Source organism: Oncorhynchus keta, chromosome 9 (genome assembly GCF_023373465.1).
Source record: "Oncorhynchus keta strain PuntledgeMale-10-30-2019 chromosome 9, Oket_V2, whole genome shotgun sequence".
Lineage (NCBI taxonomy): Eukaryota > Metazoa > Chordata > Actinopteri > Salmoniformes > Salmonidae > Oncorhynchus > Oncorhynchus keta.
In genome coordinates, this window is record NC_068429.1 from 41,702,236 (window position 1) to 41,722,634 (window position 20,399).

The window sequence follows — 20,399 nt, forward strand, 5'->3', positions numbered from 1 at the left end:
AAATCTTATTTACAGTGACCGCCTACCCTGGCCAAACCCGGACGGCACTGGGCCAATTGTGTGCCGACCTATGGGATTCCAAATCACGGCCGGATGTGATGCAGCCTAGATTCGAACCAGGTACTGCAGTGATGCCTCTTGCACTGAGCTGCAGTGTTTTGGGAAACACACACACACACTTTACCCCTTCTATATACATACTATCTCATGCCCCTGCACATCGACTCGGTACAGTTACTCCCAGTACGTTTTTTCCCACTCATTATTGTTATTTACTGTGGAGTTATTTCTCGTGTCACCAGTTGCAAGAATCACTAAAGCTGGAGACTTATCTCCCTCACTAGCTTTAAGCACCAGCTGTCAGAGCAGCTCACAGATCCCTGCACCTGTACATAGACCATCTGTAAATAGCCCATCCAACTACCTCATCCACGTACTGTATTTATTTATCTTGCTCCTTTGCACCACAATATCTCTACTTGCACATTCATCTTCTGCACATTTTATCATTCCAGTGTTTATTTGCTATATTGTAATTACTTCGCCACCATGGCCTATTATTTATTGCCTTACCTCCATTCTCCTACCTCATTTGCACATGTTGTATATAGACTTTTTCTACTGTATTATTGATTGTGTTTGTTTATTCCATATGTAACTCTGTGTTGTTGAATGTGTCGAACTGTTTTGCTTTATCTTGGCCAGGTCGCAGTTGCAAATGAGAACTTGTTCTCAACTAGCCTACCTGGTTAAATACAATAAAATAAAAGCCTATTTTTTCTGTTTAACTGCATTGTTGGAAAAGGACCCCTAAGTAAGCATTTAACTCTTAGTCTACGAAGCATGTGACAAATACAATTTAATTAGACATAGCCTAGGCTACTATGACAACGATTGGAACAAAATATCAGAATTAGGCTGCCTGTCTAAACGTAGCCCACATTTCTTTGAAGACGTGTTGATTTTGAAAGACAGCCGATTTATCCAATCTCGGCACAATATTTTGTTATCTCGAATCTGCACTCTCCAATCAGTGAAAGAAGACAGACGCCCTATTTTGCGGCCGACTGTAATGGGAAGATTGTTCAACCAATTTCAGGACAAAAATTGGCTGTGAAGAACACGGTTTGGCTGCAGGTTTGTTTCATAATAGTTTAGCTAAAACAAATAATCAAACTAGGTTAGTGGTTCGCGTTCAATTATTTGATGCTGTTTGTGAATTAACGTTATTTATTTTACATTTTAATCAGTCAGTTTTGGGCTCATTTGGGGACACGCCTCGAACTGTATCGCTAATATTAGCTAGCTAGGAGTCGAGCCTAGTTAATTTAGTTACCCAAACGTTTGCGGTTACCTCCGTTGAGAAAAGTGTAGCTAACGTGGTCAGTCATTCCTCAAGCTAACGTTTAGCTATGCAAAAGGGCCTTCGTTTTATACTGTAATTGGCTAACTAGCGTGAATTAGCTAGCTTGCTAACTCGGCCTAGCTACATACAGCGCATGTAACGTTACACAAATGGATTTAGCCAATAATCATAACTACCCGGTTAACGTTATCCAGATAACAGGTTCAGACAACGTTAACAGAAACATAACAGCTGACTTCTTGACAACAACAAAAAAAATGCGCTAGATAACGCGTTACTGTACATGTGTTTGTGCAGAAGTAGCTAGCTAATATAGGCCTTCAGAGCTACCAAGTAATCTAGTTGGGTGGCAAGCTAACGTTACTAGCTAGATTACTTCCAGTGTTGCCACGCATTGGGTCATTGACTGGCTAACGTTAACTAGCTAAATAAATAGCTTGTCCACATCAGTTTTAAGCAGACGTTAACTTGCTAATGTCATCCCTTTCTTACACAACACCCACACCAGAAGTAACTTATCTAGCTCGTTACAATGAGGTGGCAAACTACCCCCTACAAATTGTCGGGCGACTGTAGTGTTAATTTTAGACCCGTTAACATCACATTTAGCTACGTCATCAAGCGGCAACCACTCGTATTTAGTGCGGTGATTTGATGTTTTACGTTAAATTACAGTATAGTAAGTACACTTGTGTATTCTGTGGCACAGCAATAATGAATTAAAGTAGCCTAAAGACCGGCAGATGGCGATATTAAGTTGTGCCATCTTACCGTCCAAATGCATTGTATGCAGCCGGCAATACATTCATATCCTCTGTGCATAAAATTAAAAACGGGGGAAAATGTGTACTTTCCTTTCCCACCACGCTGCTACTGGAGTGGCTAAAAGCCAATGCCGAATGTTTTCAATCACGTTCAGCCAATCGGGTTTAAACTCAGGCCAGGGGATCAGTTCATTTTAAGCAAGCCTGTTGAGTTGGCAGGGTCGCATTAGTGGAAACCAAGACTGTTCTCAAGGCAGTCCTGGATGTAACTAGATATGTTGAGTCCGGGACAATTTTAGCTAACCCTTTTCCTAACCATAATCTAATCGTCCCAACCTGCCACTAATTCTCCTAACCTGCTCCATAAGGGTTTCCTCAACTGCTATGAAAAGTAACTTCTGCTAGTCCAAACCAGCAGACCTGCCCAGAGAGTCTTGGTTTCCACTAATGAGATTCAGCACTGCATTAGGTTAGGGGTGGGGGGGCTGCTGCAACGTGATACAGAACATTCAGGATGATAATTTAGCTAGGAGGAAATCAAAGCCTATGCTGTCTGAATTGAGAATGTTGTAGGTAAGAAACGGCCCACGAGGGATACGAATGTATTGCCGGATGCATACAATGCATTTGGACGGTAAGATGACACAACTATCGCCATCTGCCAGCCTTTGGGATATAATTTTAGTTGTATGCAGGGGCAAGGCAACAGGTTTGATTAGTGACAGGATTGGTGAAGTCTTGTCTGACAAATCCTCAGTCCTCAAGAGGCATGGTCTTATTTCCATTGTTGCCTCCCCACAGCAGATCCACAGAGAGGAGCCTGTTCACATTTCACCGCTGGTGCAAGACAATGGAGACAGAAATCGAGCAGCAGGAAGAAGAGACCACGTTCAGCAACACTGACACTAACGGTAAGATATGAAGGCTATTCTGTCAGTGCACTCAGACATATCCAACTATTGGAGAAAATCAGTGCTGTCAGTCTTTACAGAAGGGACTACTGGTATAGCTGCATGCTGGCACCATGAATGCATGTCAGATGGCCATGTTTTTTTTGTTGTCCAATTCACTGCTGTTTTGGGAGCAGTTCTGCCCAGTTTTGATCTAGGAAGGGGAGTGGTAGGGGCTGAACACATGCTGGGTGTATGCTGTTGCCTGGCTGGAACATGTATAGGGCACAGTGTTGCATCAGGCTAACGCTCCAGGTTTCTCCCATCAGGTAAACGCCCTGCCGAGGACATGGACGAGGAGCAGGCCTTCAAGCGCTCTCGCAATACAGACGAGATGGTTGAGCTGCGGGTACTGCTGCAGAGCAAAGTAAGCCTGTCAACAGAAATGGGATTTTAGGCCTATTCCTTTTAAAAATCAGAAATTCCTGATAGTCCGCTGAATGATACAACAATCTGACCCATTATTCTGTCCCTAAGTAAAACCCTCGTTTCCCCTCAGAATGCTGGCGCCGTTATCGGAAAGGGTGGCAAGAATATAAAAGCCTTACGCACAGACGTGAGTATACAGAATTGGCATCATCAAATCTTTTCCTCGACTAGGGGATTTGCTGTAAATCTATAATTATTAGGACTGAGAATTGCTAGGGACCTCAGGATACGATATCACAATACTTGGGTGCCAATACAATATGTATTGCGATTGTCATGATTGTGGCGATTCTCATGATTGTGAGAATTCTGTGTATTGCGATTGGACGTTCCAAATGTATTATTGTTCACCATGTCTGCTGCAGACACAAGGGGGAGCATAAGGATGAGTTTTGATCACTCAGGGAAATAGTTGCTGGGTTACTACTTAAAAATTGGAGAACAACCTTTAGGATGAAATACCAGAGTTTTGACACAGCAGACTAGCGTGAGCTAATGCTACCTACAGTAGCAAATAAATATGTACAATGCATTCGGAAAGTATTCAGACCCCTTGACTTCCATTGTTAGATTATAGCCTTATTCTAATCTGGATTAACCCCCCTAAAATGACAAAGCAAACAGTTTTTAAAAATGTTTGCAAATTTAAACTGAAATCACATTTATATAAGTATTCAGACCCTTCAGATCACTACTTTGTTGAAGCACCTTCAGCAGCAATTACAGCCTTGAGTCTTCTTGGGTATGACACTACCAGCTTGGCACACACACTGTATTTCCTGCGTTGTCTTGGCTGTGTGCTTAAGGTCATTGTCCTGTTGGAAGGTGAACATTCGCCCCAGTCGGAGGTCCTTAGCACTCTGGAGCAGGTTTTCATCAAGGATCTGTCTCCCAGTCCCTGCTGCTGAAAAACATCCCCACAGTATGATGCTGCCACCCCCATGCTCCACTGTAGGGAATGTGCCAGGTTTCTTCCTGATGTGACGCCTTCCATTCAGGCCAAAGAGTCTTGTTTCTCATGTTCTGAGAGTCCTTTAGGTGCCTTTTGGCAAACTCCAAGCGTGCTGGCATGTGCCTTATACTGAAGAGTGGCTTCTGTCTGGCCACTCCACCGTAAAGGCCTGATTGGTGGAGTGCTGCAGAGATGGCTGTCCTTCTGGAAGGTTCTCCCATCTCTGGACTCTGGAGCTCTGTCAGTGACCATTGGGTTTTGGGTCAGCATTTAGGTCACAATCGGGTTTTGGGTCACCAAGAAGAGTCTTGGTGGTTTCAAACTTCTTCCATTTAAGAATGATGGAGGCCACTGTGTTCATGGGGTCATTTAATGCTGCAGAATGTTTTTGGTAGCCTTCCCCAGATCTGTGCCTCGACACAGTCCAGTCTTTGTGCTCTACAGACCATTTCTACAACCACTTGGCTTGGTTTTTTTCTCTGACATACACTGTCAACTGTGGGACCTTATATAGACAGGTGTGAGCCTTTCCAAATCATTACCAATCAATTGAATTTACCACAGGTGGACTCTAATCAAGTTGTAGAAACATCTCAAGGATGATCAATGGAAACAGAATGCACCTGAGCTCAATTCTGAGTTTCATAGCAAAGGGTCTGAATACTTATGTAAATAAGATTTCTGTTTTTTATATTTGATACATTTGCAAAAATGTCTAAGCCTGTTTTTGCTTTGTCATTATGGGTATTGTGTGTTGATTGATACATTTTAGAATAAGGCAGTAACGTAACCATGTGGAAAGAGTCAACGGTTTTGAATACTTTCTGGGTGCACTGTATATGTATAGATATCATATTGTCCAAAAATATTTAGATATGGAACTTTTTTCTTTTCTCCCATCACTAATAATTGACGTTGTATATCTAACATTTTCATAGACATTATGGTATCCAGCAACCCCATTTCTAATGACAACCCTAACGAGCCCTATTCAACGAATGTGATCCCTGTAATTAAATGGTTTTCCTCTGATAAAAGTAATCTCCCATCTATAGACTGACTGTCATTGTTTGACTTGATTGGTCAAATGGTGCATGTCTGAAAGTTGGAGGTACAACTGCAGCTTTATTTTATACAGTAGTCAGATTCTCGCTTTCCCAAATGGCACATCTATAGGTTGGCTCATGTGGACAGACATGGTTTGGCTCGATTGGACCAGATTTGGGGTCGAGGGTCGTTGGGGCATTCTCATGGTTCAGATAAAAGGAAACGATCCTCCCTACTGAACTCTGAATGTGATTTCTAATGCCCCTTACAGCCTTGAAACTAAACCGGACTGTGGCGATGTCCCCTCAACTGGTGTCTCAAAGCCTGAGCGGACCTATAGTCTGTTACAACCTCTATAGCCAAGCAGTCCATTTAGCTAACAGTGTGTTGTTTGTTAGAGCTGGCTCAGTCTAGTCGCCGTTGTTCTTTTTATTTTTTTTTAAAAGCAGTATAGTGATGGAGTATAGCGTGTATTCAATTAAAATGTATTCCTTCTCCCCCTCTTCCCTCTCCTTTACTTTTTTATTTTTGGCCACCTTCCTCCGTTGCCCATGTACTGGATCGACATGCCCCTCCTGCGTTGCCCACCTTGACGTTGGCCCAACCTCCGCCCCTGAACGCCCGCCCACCTGACACCCCGGTTGGCCCCGCCCCACCCCGCCGCCCGCCCACAAACGTGCCCCTCCTTAAACGGGCATCTTACTTGACATCATGTGATTGAATGCCCTTGCCCAATGCCAACCTCCACGGCCAATGCAGTACAATGCCAGTGTATCAGTCCCTGACAGCAGTGGCCCAGAGCGGTATGTCCCACCAGTTATTGCCTCACTGCCTGATTAGAACAGAGAAACATGTCTTTGATAACCTGCCTTCTGTTTCATTTTAACATTTTTTTTACATATAGAACCCCTCCCCTTCCCCTTTATCAGGAGACGTGTATTGTTCCATTGAATTTTTCTGTCTTCTCCCCCCACATTTAGGTATTTCCATTTAATTTGGACCTTTTTTTGTCAATACAAATGAAGTCACTTGTCCCGTACTGGGGGAGATTTCAAAATAATAATCCTCCACTTTCAGTAGTTCTTGTTGAACTGTTGGATGTTTCCTTGCTGTGATATTATTCGTCTTGAACTGTGGAAAGGAAAGCCAATGATATTTCTCGCTCTGTCCTTCTGGCCCACCTTGCTCCCCCCTACCCCCTGCGCCCCTCCCCCACCCCACTGTTCTCAACATCACTGTTCATGATCTGAGCGCTCAAGCTCCGCCCACTCTGTCACTCATCACTGTCGTCTCTTTTTTTCCCCCCTTGTGCTGCATCTCCCTGTTTGGTTTCTCTCAGGCCCCCCATCGGTCCAGACTGCCTGCCAAACCTCTCATCCCCCCGCTCCTGTCCGCCACCTAGTGGTTACCACTCGCATCCCCCCCACCCCCTGCTTTCTTTATTTGTTTCTGTTCTACCCCCGACCCCCTGTCACTATGAGAAGTTTTACGATTGTGATGGCGAGTTTATTCTATCTTTTTTAAATTTCTGCACATGATGGTTAAAAGAAGGCTTCTCTCTCCCCCCCCTGACTGTGGCCAGCCTTGTGCCTCACGTTGTAATCTAACGCCCTGCCAAACCTGCCCCATTCCAATCTTCCTGTCTTTCTTTGTTGAATGTGAGATAAGCGAGTGCATGTCAAGTTGCTCGTATTTCAGGGAAAGCCAAAAGATGTACAGTATACAGCAGTCCTCTTCTTCCTTTGCTTTTAGTTTTTTAAACTCTTTTTGTGACCTTCACGTGAGTGTTAGTCTTGAAGTAAGTTTTCTTTTACTTCTGTTTTTTCTTTTCTTTCTGTTTTGCCTCATTACCTGTGGCCACATGCCATTCCCTAACAGGATCCTGAGTGTGAGTGCAGATATTGACACTATCGGAGAGATTCTGCTGAAGATCATCCCTACTCTGGAAGAGGTGAGTCCCCCGCGGCCTCCAAGGACATACAGTACATGTGTAGGTTTGTATTTTTCCGGATCCTCAGTCGAGAGTTAAAGGCCGTATTTGACCTGACTGATCTGTACCTGTTTTTTCCTAGTACCAGCATTATAACGGGATTGATTTTGACTGCGAGCTGCGTTTGCTGATCCATCAGAGTTTGGCCGGGGGAATCATCGGGGTGAAAGGTGCCAAGATAAAGGAGTTAAGAGAGGTAAGATGGGATCCTGTTGTCTGTCATGTGTACACCACTGGTTTCAAAATGCTGACTTGACTCAGTCCATAGTCATGGGTAAAGATAAGCTGAAATGTAGAGTGCATGTGCTTGATCAGTCTTTAATCGTTGTTGCCAACTTGTCCTTAGATGGCTATGGGGAGTGTATTGGAAGATGTATATTATTTCATGCTCAAAGCTGAAGAAGAGTCAAACCCATTTTAAACATTTGGCATTGTGTGGGTGTATTTCATGCTGAGCTTCCTCTGTCTCCACCAGAACACCCAGACCACCATCAAGCTGTTCCAGGAGTGTTGTCCTCAGTCCACTGACCGTGTGGTTCTGGTTGGAGGGAAGCCAGACCGTGTTGTTGAATGCATCAAAGTTATCCTGGACCTGGTATCTGAGGTGGGTGAGAGTTCAGTTCTGAGCCAGTGACCACAACACACTCACCCATCACCAGTGTCGAAACATGGAAACTCACTGAAAGTCAGTCACTTATACTAGAATTGTACTGATTTTAACAGCAGACACCTTTTTTGTTTTGTTTTACATATTCCATTTACAACAGTTGTGAACATTGTAGTCATTTCAGAGCTACATTTCTTCACAGGGCTACATACATATAGCATCTCAATAGTATTATCCATCTTTCTTTCTGTAGGCTCCTATCAAAGGGCGCGCCCAGCCCTATGACCCCAACTTCTACGACGAGACGTATGACTACGGCGGCTTCACCATGATTTACGAAGAGCGGGGCCGGCGGCCCATGGGGGGCTTCCCCATGCGGGGCAGGGGGGGCTTTGAACGCATGCCCCCCGGCCGCGGTGGCCGACCTATGCCCCCCTCCAGACGGGACTATGACGACATGAGCCCTCGTCGGGGACCGCCCCCTCCCCTGCCAGGTAGAGGAGGGCGTGGAGGGAGCCGGGCTCGAAACCTGCCCCTCCCCCCACCACCACCCCCAAGAGGAGGGTAAGGAGCTTAGCTTCCTTTTTGTTCTTTCATTGACTTGTTTGTTTATGGCTACCTCTTTTTTTTTATCACATTCAGTTACTCTGTAAAAAAAATCAAACCCTGTGTGTAAGTGCCACAGCTTCCCCACTACTGTTAGTCATATACATCATCTCAGGAATTTCTCCTATGTTAATGCGATCATATGGCCCTAAGTCATACTATTAGACTAGTCCTTAAAGTCATCTTTAAGTTCTCAGTTCCACTGAGTCATGTTGCCCGTGTTGTTTGTTTGCAGAGGGGACCGGTTCTCCCACCAGAGTTATCACGGCAACATGGACGACAGACCAAAGTAAGTCATTTGTGTAAAAGGCAGCAACTGCAAAGTGGTTAGGGTGAAACTTTTCCACTTCTCCAAATCAGCATAGTTTTTTGGAGAATGTAGCTCTCGGCTGTGGAGTTGAATATGTTGGGTTTACTCTTCTGTTGATTTAATGGGCGTCAATATGATTTTAACCATGGCACAGTAGCTATTCTGTCAACACGACCTCTTTTCCTATAAGTGGATGACTATATGAACACCATATCTGCAATGGTGTCCACCAATGAATACTGATTCCAAAACAAGTTGTTGTGGCTCTTCACACTCTCGGGTGGCTAAACGACAAGCCAAGAAGGACTTGTCACACTTGTGTTGTATGGACTTGTCAGCCCGTTGGTTTGGGGGACACTGTCTGTCCACTAAAGGTGGTAAACTGAACCCTCTCCATCTCATGCCATGTTAACCCTGACAACCTCCCATCTTATCGAAGCAGCGACAGGAGAGGGAGACCAGGAGACCGCTACAACAGCATGGTGAGTGACCTCGGCATTTATGTGTTTGGATAAGGGTTTACGCATGGTAGAGCGAGTTAGTCTGTCAATTGCCTGGTGTTATAATAGTAGGCAAGTCGACACAGTTTGGATTGTCATAGCTACTCTACTTATGGAAATGGATTTGGTATTGTTTTCCTGTTCTAGTGAAAGCACTGTGGTTTGGACACTGGCGCTGCTCTTCAACAAGCGAGCGCACTGGTTAGGCCTCTTGTTGCCTGGCAACAGTTGTCTCCTTGGTTACCAAGGAGCAGCTGAGTACATAGTCTGGAGCTGCTAAACTAACAAAGGAACTTGAGGTGAAACCAAAGCGATTTCCGGGAAGGGTTGGTAGGGTCGTACCAATCATGTACATAGTCAAATGAATAGGGCAGCTAAGATTCATATGCGCAAATTATGGAGCTCAATCTTAAATGTAAACTAGTATTGACTTGATGTAGGTTTCAGTGTTGTAATAAGCTTCTCATTTTGTCTTTCTCTCTTCCCCATGTCCTGCTGAATACAGAGTGGTGGATATGGTGGTGAGTCTCCGCTCTTCCACATTTACTTTTGGTCATGGTAGTCTCTACCCTGTTTGAATGTCTCTTAGGTCGGGGTAAAGACCTTTCTGTCCAGTAAGCACCACCAGCTCTCCCCCTGTCCTTTGTCACCCTGTTGGTCTATGTTGTCTGTCAGCCACAATGTGACGTATTGTTATTCTTTTCCTCCATCTTTTCAAAGACAACAATTCTTCGTGGGAGCCCTTTCAGTCTGGTGAGTGGAAAAGGATCACATTTGTATCATGTCTCATTTAGTTGCTTCTGTATTTTGTTGTCGTTTTTATAAAGGGAAGACTTTCCCCACAACAGTGGATAAATTCTAAATGATATCTCTTGGTCTCTCCAGGTGGCCGAGGGTCATACAGTGACATCGGGGGTCCCGTCATCACAACACAAGTGACCATCCCCAAAGATGTGAGTAAAGGATCAAATAGCAGTCCCAAGCATAATCTTACCACCACACACACTTCCATAAAATATGTACAGGAGAAAAAAAGAGATGATTATTTCCAATTGATCAGAAACTCCTCACATAAGCCTCTATTCATACATTGTTGAAATTGCCCCTATACCTGGTTGTCATTGTGTCAATCATATTGTTGGGGAAAAGTAACCCTGGCTCCTCACTTGTCGTAGCTGGCCGGCTCCATCATCGGGAAGGGCGGCCAGCGGATCAAGCAGATCCGTCACGAGTCGGGAGCGTCCATCAAGATAGACGAGCCACTAGAGGGCTCAGAGGACCGCATCATCACCATCAATGGAACACAGGACCAGATCCAGAACGCCCAGTATCTACTGCAGAACAGGCATGTGCTAGCACCCTTTCCTCTTCTCCGGTGAAAGCAGTATGGTGGAAACCTATTCAACCCGTCACCTATCAGTGGTAATCAAGGAAAAAAAAAATAGTTGTTCATGACTAATGGAAGTGAAATTGAACATAATGGAGTTTTAGAAATTATTCCTGGGGTTCCTTTATTCACTTTTCCACTGTTTTGTGTTGCAGTGTGAAGCAGTACTCTGGTCGGTTCTTCTAAACAGGAAAGTGGAGTGAAGCCAAACTGCCATGCGCATTCTCTCCCTCAGAGCCAACATTCCCCTGCTTTGGGTAGATGTGCTCTCCCCCGGTCATTTAACACACCATCTTTTAATTAGAAGAAGTTTGGAAATTCTCTCAAAGCTGTTGAATGAATCCCTGTTATTTTTTGTGCTGCTTGTTTTTTTTCTTCTGGATTCTTGTGCTGTTCTGTACTTGGAGTAAACTCATGTGTTCTCTCTCTGCCTCCCCTGAGCCACTCCTCCCCCCAGTCAGTACAGCATGCAGAATGTAATCTTGTTTTGTAAGGAACATTTTATGATTAAAAAAATAAATGTAGGTCATTTTTGCTTATTTTTTTTAACTGAAAGACTAGGCGCTGTATAAAAACTGAAATATACAGTAATCATTGTTTTATTTTGTTGGTTATCTGATGGGGCCAAAAGGAAAAGTACTGTTGATTTAATTTCAGTGTACGTTTTCTACCTGATTTCAGATGTTTAACAAGCCACTCATAGGGATGTAGACTTGCTTTTGAGTCAGTTTGTAAGCATTTGTTACATTTTAGATGGGATCTTTGTAGACGCCAGTCAGTTTGCAAGGGAAATGTAGCCTTTCTGTCCATATGAGTGGAATGTTCGCTCTACCCCTGTCTGTAGTATCTGCTGGAAGTCTGAGTAATAAAATCTGTGCCACCTTTTACTGAACGTGTGGTGGGGGGCAGGCATAAACAATTATGACATGTAGGGCTAACGCATCATAATTACAAATGAACTGTTTACTTGCTAGTCGAAACTTGGACATTTCCGACTTGCTGATTCTCTGAACCGCTGCACGTGTATAACTGAAACCAGTTAGCAAGTCTGACATTTCCTAATTCCGACTAACACTTCAATGCAGCATAAGATTAATGTGCAACAATGTGACATAGGCCTATTCTTAAATCCAATATATGTAGGTAGTGGACTGTCCACCGTTTTTATTTGCCAACTAGGTTTCCATCCAATTGGCGACAGATTTTCATGTCAATATTCTAAAATCCGCTTAAAAACAATTGTAAATTTCAATGATTATTATTGACCTGTTGCGGATTAAAAGGGTGTGCGTGATGACGTAGTTTACATAACTTTTTGTTTACAAAATACAAGTTAAATGGGTTTCTATCGTGTTTAACTCTGATGGTTTGCGTCGTAGGCCTATTGCGAATGCGCACTTTGGTCTTGCCACATGCGCTTTAATCAACAGCTAACATGTACCGTGCGGGTAGGATAGCCTACATGAGAATATTCTATATATTCAAAAGGCAGCCAAACCTCGATCAAGTCTCCAGAATAAGACGCTCGATATTTATTGGAAAGTAGCATCGATCACCGTGTGCACTTTCACCACCTTGTGAAGTTAATAACAAATCTGTAACTTAAATCTGTAGCCTAAACTGCATTTTTTTCCAGAGTCGTAGTGGGAGGACCACACAACATATTGTATAACTAAGTTTACTTCGATATGATTCGTATATCAATGTTTCCGTATAAAGCCAAGGCGTTATACCATCGCCATTTCTCGCATCATTCATTTTATCGACCGTCTGGTGTGTGTTGTCGATATTTAGAAAGTTTACCGAAAAATGTGCTGTTATCCGGCCTATCGTGAAATGTTTTATCAGACATACTTTACACTCGTAAATTTGTTGGATGGAAACCTGGTTATAGATAGTAACGTGCTGGCGCGACATGCCCTCATGAGCCTTTCCCATCTAAACACACCCTCCTAACGTCACATGGATCGGGTCTTGAGTGTTGTTGCGTTACGCCGGCACAACACGGCAGCTGCAGTAAGAATGGCTAGAATTGTGTCAAAATAAGAGTCCTCCACTACGAGAGACTGTCCGACCCTCATTCACTCATGGGCCAACACTTTTTAAATTGGTGAAGATGATTACGATGTAGATTAGCATGATGTGGGAAAATGCAAATAAAGACTAGGATGAGTGATGAAGTTGAAGAGTGAAGAGGGTGTATGAAGAAAAATGTTTTACATGTACTTTTCTGTGTGGAGCACTTTTATTTGGAAGGCTCTTGCCTTTTTGCTGCTAGGTTCACATAGGTTACAGAGTAGCCTGTATTCTGTACATCATGAAATTATAAGATTGAACAAGCAAAGGTGAGAATAGAAAAAAAATGGAGCAAAGTTAAACAGACTATTTTCAAGAAGACAAATTCAAACGCACCATATTGTGGCATGAGATACTTTTTTTTGATATTCCCGTGCAATAATGGAATTGAGTTTTTTATACATTTGTGGCGATGTGGAGTAAAAGTCCGCCATAGTCACCCACCACGCCCGGAGTTCAACATTTGGAGGTAAAGATGTGCTGGTATTTAATTATTCATTCTCCCACATATTGACTGCTACCCAATTTGGCTGCTACTGCATTTCTTTGGAGGACCGCAGTTTATATAAAAAGAAAATAACGTGGTCTATTTCTGCCAAAGGTTTTTTTATTTTTTTTTTATCTGGGAATTACATTTGCGTTATTATTGCGCTTGGCTTTTACTGCCTAGTCTGTACGGCACTGTACTGAACATTCAGGCTGAGCTGAGGGAAGTATTTTTAGAAATATACATATCTTTTAAAATTATAATTGTTTTCTTTCACTTTGGGAATATAGGTTTACCTCTTCGACTCAAAAGTAGCCAAAGTGTTTTCAAGGGAGTCATGACTTTGAACTCCATAGGGGCCTGTTGCCTCAGCGAAGAGGGAAAGGAGGCTCGGCGGATCAACGACGAGATCGAAAGGCAGCTTCGCCGGGACAAGAAAGACTCGAACCGCGAGTTCAAGCTGTTGCTTCTCGGTAAACTAAGTTCTGAATCCCAATCAAACCACTGATATGACATTGAAACAATGTTTAAAATAATGATACATTGTATGACTATCATTGTTACACGGTTGGCTCTGTTATTTCAATGTACACGCCTATAATAAACTTGGCAATTATATTCAAATGAGATATTGCCAAGAAAACAATGTTTATTGTTTTGCATTGTCTTTAGTACTCTTTGATGTTTATATAACTTGAATATGTTCACACAACCAGCTCAGCTTGCTGGGAGTAAAATAAATGATAACTTAATGTAAGAATGCTGACAGCAAATGGGCCAATATAGTTTGTTAGGCAACTAAGGAAGTGTTACAATTGCTACAATAATCACTAGGTTGTTAAATTGCAGAGGGGGACACATTTCTTAGAAATCATCGAATCTTGTCATGGATCACCACCCATTTAAATTAGTAGATCAGAAATCTATTCCAGTGGCATACTGTACATACAATGCACACACAGTAGCCAAAATCTCAGACACTTTTGTATCAACATTTAATGGCCAACACAGTCCCCCTCTTCCGTAGCAGGTGACAAATTGCAATTGCTTTAATCTAAATTTAACTTATTCATGAAATGAACAATATAAAGATGACACTATTATAAGCTTAAAATGTGCCTCACTTTCATCAGCAACCTCCGGCTACTGTGTGGGTTAGTGAGAAGAGAGCCACTGCACACATTAATGGTGTTTAAAAGTAGGGATTTAAAAGTGAAACTGAGTTCATCTCTGAGCTTTTTTTCTCCTCAGGGACTGGTGAGAGTGGGAAGAGCACCTTCATCAAGCAGATGAGGATCATCCATGGGACGGGCTACTCCGAGGACGACAAGCGAGGCTTCACCAAGCTGGTGTACCAGAACATCTTCACTGCCATGCAGACCATGATCCATGCTATGGAGACCCTGCAGATCCTGTACAAGTGTGAAGGCAACCAGGTAACCCTTTTGTTGTTTATTCTATACCGACTTTTCCCGTTTATTGTCAACATTTGGTGTTGGTCGCCCACAAGTCTGTTGGTGAGGAGTTTTTGCACCATAATACATTTTATGGACCTGTGTTTTTCTAGACCTTGACACCTTGTAATCTCACCTGGAAAAATTATGAGCATTAGTCATAGCCTCTAGTCTAGAGCAGGGATATTCAACCTCGGGTCTGCGGACCACTAGGGGTCTGCGGAGGTACTGCACGAGGTCCCAAAAATAAAAACATAAAAAAGTATATTCCCCCCAAAGTTTTTATGAATATCGCTAGCAATCACATACTAAACACATTTTGAATTGCATACCTACAGTATAAAATAAGAGACTCTTATTCTCTTATTTCTAATGATAACTTTAGTTCTCAATTCCTAATATCACTGGAGTACCTGACATAGTCTGTTAAAAAGTACCTGTGAGAGCACCAATCGCTGCAAAATAATGAGTAATTATCTACCATGTCTATTCATTAAAAAATGTTGATTAATTCTCCTTGCCATTATCATTCACCTTATTATAAAACATGAAACATATTTCTAACGTATGATCAGGGTCCCTGGGCCGCCGGTTTGGCTGGGTGGGAGTGCCTGGGCAAGAAAAGGTTGAAGACCCCTCATCTAGGGGCTTTCTGGCAGGTCACATTGTCAGAAAAAACTCCCGACCCTAGCTGTAATGGCCAGGCCCATGTTTGTACAGACCTTTTATTAGTTTCTAGAGGCTCTGTGAGGCTTGTAAGTAAGGGGTTAGATGATGCCATTATGATACATGTAACTTTGTTTACTTTCTGCCTAGCTGGTGATGTCATTAGTTACTGAGCAGGATGACAGACAAGGTCTTGTAAAAGGTACACGTGATTGACTGTTGGCCTACACAAAGTAGGGAATCTCCACGAGAGAGACAAATATACTTTGCTGACCTTTCTATCCCGTAAAACCTCCATATAATAATCATATAAATTCACTGCTATGTGCTGCCTGCCTCACACTAACACCCATTTCAATTCTAGATAGGTTTGGGGCCAAGCTAACACAATCCCTTGCCTGCCATTTACAAGAATGTGATCACTCAGACAAATGCCTCTCTACGTCTCTCAAGTAATGATCTCTTTCCCCTTCTCTTTGTCTTTCTCTCACCTTTTTCAGGGCCATGCAAATATTGTCATTGAAGTGGACGTGGAGAAGATCACTTTTACAAATCCGTACATTGACGCCATTAAGAGTCTATGGAATGACCCAGGGATCCAGGAATGCTATGATCGGAAGAGGGAATACCAGCTCTCAGACTCTGCCAAATAGTGAGTAAAGCAGTCACCATTACCCGCCTCTAGTCTAGACTGCCAAACAGTGACTAGACACAGAGACCAGTAAATAACTACTCCCTAACTCTTGCCAAATAGTTTCTCCTGTGTCCAATACCAGTTATGTTAAGAAACATCTCATTCTCATACATAACAGGCTGTGCAGATTTAGGTAAGCAATGAAGAGGTACAATGACCAGATTGCTTCCTATTGTGATGCTCGGGTGAAAGATTACATATCTAATGACCTCTGTGTTTTTCTGAGAAGTGATATAATGAGTAACAGAACTGTAAACAGAATAATAATGATACTAACCCCAGCCCTCTCATGCCCTTTCAGCTACCTGAATTCACTGGACCGTATAGCTGAGTCATCTTATGTGCCGACCCAGCAGGATGTGCTCAGGGTCCGGGTCCCCACCACAGGCATCATCGAGTACCCCTTTGATCTCCAGAGTGTGGTCTTCAGGTAAACATCCACATAGCCTACTACCTACCATCTCCCTGTCTGGTGAACACGAGTAATCAAGATTATCCTAGAAGATTAAACTGTTATCAGAGGCATCATTTTGATTTACTCAAATACAAATTGACATTGTTCCATGCTTTACAGTTCAGTACATAGTAATGGCATTTTAATAACTCATCATAACCCATTAGAAAAATAGTTTACTCTGTATTCTCTATACCTGCTTGTTGAGCGTTTTCCCCTAAACCTCATCGTGCTGTGCTGCTGTTCTCAGGATGGTGGATGTGGGTGGTCAGAGGTCCGAGAGGCGTAAATGGATCCACTGCTTTGAGAATGTCACCTCCATCATGTTCCTGGTGGCTCTCAGTGAATACGACCAGGTCCTGGTAGAGTCTGACAACGAGGTGAGTTTGGCCATTGCGGTTTCAACAGTCCAAAGCATTATGATGTTTTTAGAGGACATTGTATCAGTCCACGGCAGCCATGTTGGAGCCTCCCGGATAATGCCGACCAATAATAGTCAGCTAAATATTGACCATTTTAAACTGTGCTTAACCAACTGTAATGCTTGAACTCGTGAATGGGGTAGATGGACTGCTAAGAGGCAGAAGCATGACATCTTACTAGAAAGTTGGACAAACTCTCTGCCTCTTGCTATCTCTCTATGACTGGCTCTGTTCTAGTGGAGGAGAGGATCAACCGAGAAAGACAATCAACCAGTCAGTCCTAACACAGAGACACATTGTTCCAGCGCTAATGTTTAATAAGCCACAAACCTGTTATGTGAAGATGACCCAGATTTCCCCAACCCCCCCCAGCTGATCTCCATTCATACTCATTCATAGGGTTGGAGTTGGACCTTGCCTGCTTCCAGATCTCAACTTTAGCCAACCCCTCTGACTGTTGTTGCACGACAACTCCGATAGTTGTAGGAGTTGGCTAAATGCACATACAGATCTGGGACCAGCCTACGTGTTCTCTTTTTTGGTAACACACCTGCTACTTGAACTGGACTTTGACCAACTCAGGGTTTGCGCTCAGTGTTCACCTGCAGGGGGAGCCCTTCAGTCACTGTAACAAATATTGGAACACACTCGAAGCCTGGCTGTTGCACAGTATTTGCATCATGCACAATCACTGCAAAGTAATTGTCCACACTGACTGTGTAGATCAGTGGGTCCAACACCACCTTGATGGAATAAGAAAAAAAATGAGTTCAAATACCAGTAGTCTCTTTAACATTGTGTGTGTGTTCATTTTCTTTACACAGAATCGAATGGAGGAAAGCAAAGCATTGTTCAGGACAATAATAACCTACCCATGGTTTAAAGATTCCTCAATAATACTATTCTTAAATAAGATTGACTTATTGCAGGAGAAAATCTTGTTCTCACATCTGGTGGATTACTTCCCTGAATATGATGGTAAGACGTCCTTCTTTTCATGGACCTAATGACAAGAGCTTCATTTCCATGGACCAGCTAAATGTGATCATAAGCTACCAATGCAAAATGGAGTAGCATTCAGTGATTGTATTACTGATATATGTATAGATAAAAACACCCTAAATAAACCCTATTAATAGCATACTCACCATAAAGTATTGTATATACGATGTAGCCGTCTAACATCATTTACATGATCTTGCCCCTTATGGCCTATAATCGATCCTTGAAGGTGCAATTTGCAAACTCTTTGTCCCCTGTGGCCACAGAAGGACATTCACAAACAATCATGTTTAAACCTCAAACAGCACACACACTGTTCCAGTTAAGGAAATCGGTGGGCCGTACACTTTCAAAGACCCTCCTCTTCAGTCCTGTTGGGCCAATACCTTGTTCCATTAACCGGAAATGAAACAATATTTAATATGTATCGCTTTAGACCGATATAATAGTAAAAAAAAAAAAAAAGCATGTCATAATTTCATGCATCATAACTAATCGTATCTCCTCCTCTCAGGACCCCAGCGGGACCCACAAGCAGGAAGAGAATTCATCTTAAAGATGTTTGTGGACCTGAATCCAGATAGCGATAAAATCATCTATTCCCACTTCACCTGTGCCACCGACACGGAGAACATTCGATTTGTCTTTGCCGCTGTCAAGGACTTCATCCTGCAGCTGAATCTCAAGGAGTACAACCTGGTTTAAAGACTCCAGCCGACAGCAGTTACAGACTTTTAATGCAATCTGCTCCAACAGCTGCAGCCAGAGACCAGGGCCCGGAGCCATAGTACAAACTTCTTCAGTATGACTGGTTGTCTTCCACTACGCTGAAACCCTACTACCCACAATGGGAGTTGAAGACTGCATCTACAGAGCATTTCCATAAATGGCTGGATTATTTCCAATGGATCAACTGCTCACCCCTGCATTTAGTTTTAAACGGGCATCTTTGATTTTGTTCACGAGGTGTGTCATGATGATGAATAATACGGTGCCTTTTTGAGGAAAGATGATTCTGGTGTACATTGAGAGTTATTAGGAACTCTTTGTAAACCATTCAAAACACATTTATAACAGTGTAAACACACTGCAGATGAGAGTTAGTGCTTTGATGTGCCACCTGTCTCTCTGAGGACTGTTGACCCATGGCTCTCTTGTCAGAGAATGTCTGGTTGACATTTAGATAACTGCTATGCAGCTCTTCACCTAATATCCTCCAGCGGGTCACAGTCGCAGTCTATACATTGTTTACGTATTTAAATGAGTAGTCATTCTCTGGTTAGAGGATAGAATAAACAATCATAATCATCACCTAGGACGTGTAACCTAGCATACAGGTATTATTTGCACAATTGACACATTTAGTTGTTTTTCTATTGGTGTATACATTGTAAGTGGGGCTTATGTGTTGCCAAAATAGTATTACCTCTATTGACTGAATAGCCTGTACTGAAGTGTGAAATCTGAAGCTGTACCACCACATTTTTAGCTGAAATGCTGCAGTTGTAATACTGTACACGTCAACTACCAGTGTTATAACATAACTATATTTGTCCCCACTAAACAGAGCATCATGATACTGTTCCTCATCCAATAAGGGAATGTTATCCACTTAGACAAGGTCTATCGTTGATCCATAACATTGCTTTTTGTCGGTCCTTTGTATTCTCAGTGGAGATGTACTGTATTGCTTTGGCACAGTTTCAGTTCAGGGACAACTTTGATTAGCATTATTGAGTCACTCTCTGGTTTCAAGATCCTTTGTGAAAAGGGCTGAAAATGATTCCCCATATTGTGTGTGTCTTTCTCGCGCTCTCTCTCTCTCTCTCTCTCTCGATAATATATATATATATATTGCACTTTGTAAATACAAACTGGTACAGTGACCTCCTGTGTGTTCTCTTGTTTCAAGGTCCCGTAAAATGAAAAGTGTCGTAATTCTTACCTGCTGAATGAGAATGTTGGGTCCAATGACCTGCTTTGAACACATGCGTTCATTTCTTGAATCATATATGTAATATGAGAGTACAAATAAATACTAATCAGAAGGTTCTCTGCACTATTTCATTTGTGTCAATCAATCTGTCGTTACGTGCCATTTTTAAAGTCTGTTGAAAACAAAGCATATATATTTTGCTTTCTTGTCAAATTATTTTTGGAGCAATGTACATGTTTTGAAATGTTGATGGAATAAATCATTCCAATTTCCCGAACATCTTTCTCTGTGTTTTTTTTT

At 42.6% G+C, this 20,399-nt stretch overlaps 2 protein-coding genes across 9 annotated transcripts; both read left to right on the forward strand.

Annotated features, from left to right (window-relative positions):
• Positions 1–970: 970 nt before the first annotated feature.
• LOC118387856 (heterogeneous nuclear ribonucleoprotein K-like) lies at positions 971–11,795 on the forward strand. 6 transcript variants are annotated; one of them, XM_035776644.2, is made up of 16 exons: positions 971–1,137; positions 2,932–3,041; positions 3,350–3,447; positions 3,580–3,636; positions 6,268–6,311; positions 7,387–7,459; positions 7,581–7,694; positions 7,974–8,102; positions 8,359–8,669; positions 8,947–9,000; positions 9,461–9,503; positions 10,027–10,042; positions 10,242–10,274; positions 10,407–10,474; positions 10,697–10,943; positions 11,064–11,795. In XM_035776644.2, exons 2-15 carry the CDS (start codon positions 2,981–2,983, stop codon positions 10,898–10,900), a joined length of 1,305 nt encoding a protein of 434 aa, XP_035632537.1. In that variant the 5' UTR covers positions 971–1,137; positions 2,932–2,980; the 3' UTR covers positions 10,901–10,943; positions 11,064–11,795. The 6 variants fall into 6 exon arrangements, with proteins under 6 accessions (XP_035632537.1, XP_035632540.1, XP_035632542.1 ...); XM_035776647.2 differs by having other exon boundaries at positions 9,464–9,503; XM_035776649.2 differs by having other exon boundaries at positions 9,464–9,503; positions 10,697–10,866.
• A 156-nt stretch (positions 11,796–11,951) lies between these two features.
• On the forward strand, positions 11,952–20,376 carry LOC118387858 (guanine nucleotide-binding protein G(q) subunit alpha-like). 3 transcript variants are annotated; one of them, XM_035776651.1, is made up of 8 exons: positions 11,952–13,453; positions 13,762–13,944; positions 14,723–14,907; positions 16,092–16,243; positions 16,587–16,715; positions 16,990–17,119; positions 17,986–18,139; positions 18,678–20,376. In XM_035776651.1, exons 2-8 carry the CDS (start codon positions 13,809–13,811, stop codon positions 18,866–18,868), a joined length of 1,077 nt encoding a protein of 358 aa, XP_035632544.1. In that variant the 5' UTR covers positions 11,952–13,453; positions 13,762–13,808; the 3' UTR covers positions 18,869–20,376. The 3 variants fall into 3 exon arrangements, with proteins under 3 accessions (XP_035632544.1, XP_035632545.1, XP_035632546.1); XM_035776652.1 differs by having other exon boundaries at positions 18,091–18,139; XM_035776653.2 differs by having other exon boundaries at positions 13,426–13,453; positions 13,828–13,944.
• The last annotated feature ends 23 nt before the right edge of the window (positions 20,377–20,399 follow it).